Genomic DNA, 7,169 nt, shown 5'->3' with positions numbered 1-7,169 from the left:
TTGCCCTAAACCACCATAGACCCACCATGAAACCCCCTCCCTCCCCCCCTAAAATTCTTAAGAAAAACCCTTTCCCGCTACTTATATTGCCCATCGCCACTCCCCAAATACTCGAAATCCCTATTTGATACGGTTGCGATGGTAGGCAAGGTGGAATTCGAGGGGTTTTTCCGCCGGGGGAGGTTTTCATGCGATTTTAAGGGGAGGTTTTTTAAGGGATTTCGAGGGAGGTTTTTTAAGGGATTTCGGGGGTTTTGGGGTTTGGGACAACGACAGGTGGTAGGGGGAAGGGCGGCGCGGTTTCTGGCGTGTGGGAGGGGGTCGGAGAATGGCTGGAGCATGGTGGCGGAGAGTAGTTGGAGCTGCCGGGAGTGGTGGTGGGTTTTAGTTTATTTACTGAATTTTTTTAAGGAAAATTTGTCAAAAACAACCTTTTAAAGTGTCTATTTTATCAAAAACAACCTTTTAAATTTTTTTTTGCAACTTCAGACCACATTAAAATTTTTTTTTACCAAAGACAACCTAATGCTAGTTTTCGGCGTTGACTCTATTTTTCTGATGTTGACCACGAGTGTGTGAGGCACGTGACTTCATATATTGCTAATTATACCCCTTTCCCCTCCAATTAACTCATATTAAAACCCTTCAAAGTGACAAATTACTTTGAGAGAGGAGGGGATTTAGTACGAGTGAATTGAAGGGAAAGGGGTGTAATTAGCAATATATGAGGTCACGTGCCTCATACACTCGTTGTCAACATCGGAAAAATAGAGTCAATGCCGAAAACTAGCATTAGGTTGTCTTTGATAAAAAAAACTATAATGTGGTCTGAATTTGTAAAAAAATATTTAAAAGGTTGTTTTAAATAAAGTGAACACTTTAAAAGGTTGTTTCTAACAAATTTTCCTTTTTTTAATTATTAATTTTTGTTTAAAAAAAATTAAATCTTTTTTACCAATCTTGTCTTGACACGTGTCAAATAACTTGATACAACAAGTTGGATGACCAGTAGGGATCATTGAAAGCAAATTGATATTAAAGTTCAGATTATTAAAAAATAATCAAAAGTTGGGATTATTTTGGGCGAATCGAGTAAAGTTGGGATTATTCTTATCAATTTTTCCCTTATTATATGATTTAAACTAGGGGTGAGCAAAAATTCCGGGTACCCAGAATTGGAACCGGAACCAGATAGGAACCGGCGGGTCCGGAACCGAGATTGGACCCGGTGGTTCCAATTCCGGGTAATAAATTAAGGACCCGGTTATAACCAATTCCAATTCCAATTCTCAACTTTTTGGACCCGGAACCGGTTGGGTACCCGGTTACCCAATATATCCTAAACTAAATAAATTTTAAATAATAAAAATATGTTAAATGTATTTAATTTGTACAATAAAAAAGTATTATTAATACCTAACATGAATACAAATAGCTTAATGCATATATAAATATAAGTATTAAACACTAATAATGATACTAACTAAAATAAGAATTATAATTTGTATTATATTTTAACAATTACATACATAAGTGGGTACCCGGAACCGGAACTGGTACCCGGTGGTTCCAATTCCAATTCCTAAAATTTAGGACCCGGTTAAACCAATTCCAATTCCGGTTCCGAATTTTAGGACCCGGTTCCAACCAATTCCAAGTCCGGGTCCTAAAATTTTGACCGGGTACCCGGTTTGCTCACCCCTAATTTAAACAACCAATCTTGAAGTCTTAATGGTCAATACTGTTACCGCAAAAAGGAAATTTGCCAACTTTGTACTTTCCTTTAATTCTGGAAAGCCATCATACTTAAGTTTGTTGTTATGTGGTGTGTACTTTTCAGCGCAATTGGCTTTAATTTCTCGATTAGTTAGTTAACCACCTTTAATTGACATCATAATTTTATTTATTTTCTGAATTTGGGACAAAATATTAGTGGACTTCAGGGACAAAAACAAAAAAAAAAAAAAAAACAAAAGAAGATATTTCCAGAAAATAAAATTCGGAGTACGTAACGTAAACAATACGGACTTACGAAGTATCCACTTTGGTTCTTTGAAAATGCTCCATATACATATTAGGGTGTTGTTTTGCGTGTGTCCTATACTTATTTTGGTATATAAAAAAAATTTCTTCACTTTATTACATATTCGTTTATTGTAATATTATTTTCATTTTTCATTTCCCATAATTTTCTTATGCCAATCAAAAATCACCTTTATAAAATAGAAATGGGGGTATTAGAAATTTTTTGAGGAACAAATTAAAGGAAGTAATATTAATTAATGAAGAAACCATTGTTTTTCCATGGAAAAGTGATGAAAATATCAAATCCATGATAAATTCCCGTTTGTTTGGAAATTAATCTACTCCGTTAATAACGGAGAGGAAGTCAAATTCTAAAGTCTGGCTATACTTAAGTACTTGACCAAAAACTGAAAATATTTACCACACTATGAAAAGCGTAACTCGACAACTCGTTGATTCAACTATTCCCTTCAATTTCCTTTGTCAAAAAGAAAAAAAAAAAAAAAAAACTATTCCCTTCAAATAATTTTTAAAAAATATATTATGGCAATTTGTCAAAGCAAAGGACGGCCCAATAACATTCATCACCCTATTATTTAACCAACCATAAATTGGTAATCATTGGAGTTGCTTTCGAACTTTTTTTTTTTTTTTTTCCTTCTTCTTCTTCTTCAGAGAACCACAAGGGTGAGGGTGAGGGTGAAAATCGATTTTATGATCTCTGGGAATTGGGAGAAAAGCTCTAATCACTTGAGCTATTTTTCACTCTTACTTTCAACCATTTGCAATTTCAGACAATGCACAATTTTTTGACTATTGTATAGAGATGGGTTGGAGAGAGTTGTACAAAAGTTGAATAATTAATCGCCTAAACACAACATTTGTCAAAAAAAAAAAAAAAAAAAAATCACCTAAACACAACATTGAATATAGGAATATTTTAAAATAGCAATTTTGCAAAATAAATTCCTTGGAATGTTTTATAAAAAAAATTGAAGTGGACAAAGTTGACAAAATTTTTATCGTGATAATTAAGCTTAACATTAATTTTAAGACAAAAGATAAAGTGCATTACAAACGTGAGTGTTTGATTGGTGGAGGTATTTAGAATGAATATTAAATTTATCCTTAAGTTGATCAACTTACGCACTGTCAAAATATACCTTAATATTTTCTCTGTCCAACAAAAGTTATGCCAAGAGTTTTATAATTTTATTGTTATTTTATACAATGAAATAGCTAAAATATTAACGAACAATTATTTATCAAATAAGTTTACACACACTACGTAACTACTTACGACTAATACTGACGACTGATCACTATTTAAATCAGGAGGAAACCTCAGGGTATTGAGGAAGAAAGCTAAGTACAATTCAAGGAAGCCTAACTTGGGGCATCCATTGACAATGGCTTGGCTTGTTTGTGGAAAAATAAGTTGATACAATGAAATAAAGTATGTCAAATAATGAACCAACTATCACGTTTAGGTAACTTAATTCGTCTTTTTAAGCTAGGATGCTAAGATTTCTAGTCTTTTGAATGTAACTCATTTGTCACTACCCTTGATAATTTCACAATGAAGAAGTTTAAATTGTCCTACTCTAAATTGTTGAATTTATCAAGACTATTTTCAAATTTGGCTACATATCTATATATTCTACATACGTATGTATGAATAGTGGTTTTATGAAATATTTTTCCAATCACAATAATTTACTGTAGTTATTACTCCACTGTCTATTTTAATTTTTCTTTTAAGTTGTACAATAATCCTAAGAATTTGATAGAACAAATGGTAAAAAATTAGAAATTACAATGATGGGGAAAAAGTTTTTCTTTTACACAATAATTAATTTGAATTTTATTTGTGTTGGAGTTTGATACTACATATACAGTACATACAATTTATTGTTTATTATTGGGTTAAGGTTCAGAACGAAGAAAACTAATTGAGAATATCAATATGATGGAAACATATGAACGAGGTTACTTTTCTTATTGTTAAAAAGATACACGTAGTACTTTGTATACAATTCTATACAGATATTCATGATGTTCATTCATATACAAAATTTCAAAAGATCAATATAAAATTTTCAAGATGAAGATTTTTTTTTTTTTTTTTTTTTTTTTTTTTTTTTTTTTTTTTTTTTTGAAAAGGTAAGAAGAAATAAACATTAGGAAGCCCTCTTCACGAGGAAAATTCCTAATGTAATTTTCAAGATGAAGATGCTCATACAATGTTACATACATGTTTTATAATAAGTAATTTTATAGTCCGTACTTTGGATAGAATACATTTAGTGTATTGTACTGTATACAATCCAAGCTATATCAAGAACCATAAAATGTACATGGTTACATTTAGATATGAGAAGAAACCTACATACATTTTAATTATACGATAATAAGAACATCAAGGGAAAAAAAGCTTAAATAAGAGTTACCTAATTATATACGTAGATACGTATTAAAAATTCCCCTTGTGTAGAGAGTTTCCTAATATTTCCTCTTTAATTTTCTTACCAGATTTAACTTAAATAAGTTTCAATACATTAGTGGGTTCGTTTGGCATTGCTGTGGTTTTTGAAAGTATATGATATATGTCCCATAATGAATCAAAAATTATATAAACTTATTAAAATTATGATAATTTTGAAAACTGACAACAGAAAAGTGAAAACACCTTTTTCTTGTTTTCTGTTTTTGATTTTTGATTTTCAAAAAAGCAGGAAACTGAAAACCAAAAATAATGCCAAACAAGCCCTTAGTTAATTAAGTTTCAAACTTTCAATAAGCTCATATAAACGTTATTTATACGATAATAATGACCCATTATGAGTTTTATTATGAGTTTATGACTACGTGTCCAACTAAAGCAATTCAATCCGCTATAAACCTATGAATTATCAATCTGCTTTTTGTGTCAAAAAGACTAAAACAAATTAATCTGCCACTAATGACGGCGAAGTCATCGACCAAGATTTTCCATGAAAAAACTTCAAAATTTATTAGGCAAGTCCACACTCTTATTCAATGAAAATATTAATGGGGTCCACTGTTAGACCAATAATTTCCAAGTATATTCCATGAAATCATCTATAAATACTTTGTAAATCTCACACCATTTACAAACTACAACATTCATTCTTCAAATTATAACAATCTTATAGAAGAGCAATAATAAATTACATTTTGATTTTTATTGCTTATTATTCTATAACAAATATGGCCTCTCTTTTTAACTCCCTTGTAACTCTTGCTCTTTTTTCTTCCCTTTTGGTTCAAGGCACCCTAGGTAATAATCTATCAAATTTCGTTAATGCATAAAATTAACTAATTAAGTGTTATTTGTTGTCTTGTTGATTATATTGTCAAAATCTTACTTGTTTCTTTTTTATGTGGTTGATTAGGGGGCATAACATGTGAGCAACTTAACAAGGAGGAATGTGCATTCGCGGTATCATCTATAGGCAAGCGTTGTGTGCTAGAGAAGTATGTGCGAAGGAGTGGATTGGAGGCATTTAAGTGTACTACATCTGCCATCGAGGTTGACAAGCTCAAGGACTTGGTTGAGACTAGCCATTGTATTCAAGCTTGTGGCTTAGATCGCGATACCTTAGGGATTTCTTCGGACTCTCTTCTTGAGTCCCGCTTTACCCAAAAGCTTTGCTCCCCACAATGTTACCAAAGGTGCCCTAATGTCATCGATCTTTACTTCAATCTTGCTGCCGGTGAAGGTAATATTTACTCTATCTTAAAATTGTCTAATTTCTTTGTCAATTGATAATATACTATACAACAATATTATTTGTCAATAATTAAATTACTATTGACAAGTTGCAAATTAACGTATGTATATGACATACAAAATGTTTTTAGATCGTGGGATCGGACATAAATGGAAGGAATGAATATGTTGCCATTGAAATATCACGTTTTGACATTTATTTGCATACAATATTGTTCCTTAGCTTGGATATAAAATATAAAATAAAATATTGTTCATTGTAATACTATTAGTGTAATTACGTTCGAAATTTTCAAGCATTATTAGAGTTGACAGTTTATTTGACTTCTACTTATTTTTTTTTTCAAAAAAATTGAGTTCTATTACGTTTTAAATGGATTAAAAGTTTAAAACCGTTGAAACATCTAATAAATTATTAAATGGGTAAAAAAAAAAGAGTATGTTGCACGCCTATGTTTCCTTAACTTTCTAGTCAACTATGCTTTCTGATGATGAAAAAGTCAATGTTGTTCAAAGCATTATTTAAGCAAGAGTATTACTAAAAACATTGTACTACTAAAAATGTTGTAGGTGTATTTCTTCCCAAATTATGTGAGACACAAAGCGAAAACCCGAGGAGAGGGATGTCCGAAATCAAGAGCTCAGGCATAGCAACACCAGGGCCAATATCAGCCGCAAATTTCTTGGGTGCTCCAATTAGTTCTCTTGAGTTGGGTGCTGCTGCTGATGCACCAATTGGGTCTCCTTCTTCTTACATCGAGTTGAATGATGAACCTGTTGATGCTCCAGCTCCAACTCCTGCTTCGCCACCTTATTACTAAATTTCTATCGATCACCTCATTTTCTAGCCCAAGTGCAAGAAAATATTACGGATACTTCGTTAAATGCTTTCATATACAAAAAAAAAAAAAAAAAAAAAAAAAAAAAAAAAAAAAAAAAAAAAAAAAAAATCATGCAATACCATTATATTCTTGGTGTTTAATTTATAAGGCGTCAATTTTGTTACTTTTATGTAAGAAATGAATAAATCATAGTTGTTTGTTGGATGACTTATACATTAATACTGTTGTACCATTGCCCTTGGTGGCATGTATTAATGTATTGTTATATACATGGAGTAAAAGTTTTATTTTTAAAGTTTTTTGAGCATGTCATTAATTAGAAAAAACGCAATCCATGACTACATACGGAATAACATTTTGGAGACAATAATTTTCCCATATTTGTTCCACTCTGAAAGGGAAAAGCTTAGCTAGAGAATGGACAATACAATTCTCATCACGTTTAACATGTGACCAAGCAACAAACTTAAAGAGTTTGATTACAAGAGTTAAATTTTTAAGTTAATTATACTACTTTCTTCGTTTTCTTTTAATTATAAGAGTTTGAT

The 7,169-nt window shown here is 31.4% G+C and overlaps 1 protein-coding gene across 1 annotated transcript; it reads left to right on the top strand.

Moving 5' to 3' along the window:
* Nucleotides 1-5,166: 5,166 nt before the first annotated feature.
* On the top strand, nucleotides 5,167-6,891 carry LOC145564424 (uncharacterized). The gene is made up of 3 exons (XM_081624729.1): nucleotides 5,167-5,326; nucleotides 5,442-5,768; nucleotides 6,350-6,891. The coding sequence occupies exons 1-3, from the start codon at nucleotides 5,257-5,259 to the stop codon at nucleotides 6,598-6,600; spliced, it is 648 nt and encodes a 215-aa protein (XP_081480855.1). The 5' UTR covers nucleotides 5,167-5,256; the 3' UTR covers nucleotides 6,601-6,891.
* The last annotated feature ends 278 nt before the right edge of the window (nucleotides 6,892-7,169 follow it).

This window comes from Chenopodium album, chromosome 10 (assembly GCF_948465745.1).
Source record: "Chenopodium album chromosome 10, dcCheAlbu1.1, whole genome shotgun sequence".
NCBI lineage: Eukaryota > Viridiplantae > Streptophyta > Magnoliopsida > Caryophyllales > Amaranthaceae > Chenopodium > Chenopodium album.
The sequence above is the reverse complement of the archived record's forward strand: the minus strand, read 5'-3'. Positions and strand labels throughout refer to the sequence as shown.

Excerpts from the sequence above, each read along its gene's own strand:
- LOC145564424 (XM_081624729.1), top strand. The coding sequence starts at position 5,257 with ATGGCCTCTCTTTTTAACTCCCTTGTAACTCTTGCTCTTTTTTCTTCC. Across the intron at positions 5,327-5,441 it reads TTTGGTTCAAGGCACCCTAG|GGGGCATAACATGTGAGCAA; the intron begins GTAATAATCTAT and ends GTGGTTGATTAG. Across the intron at positions 5,769-6,349 it reads CAATCTTGCTGCCGGTGAAG|GTGTATTTCTTCCCAAATTA; the intron begins GTAATATTTACT and ends AAAATGTTGTAG.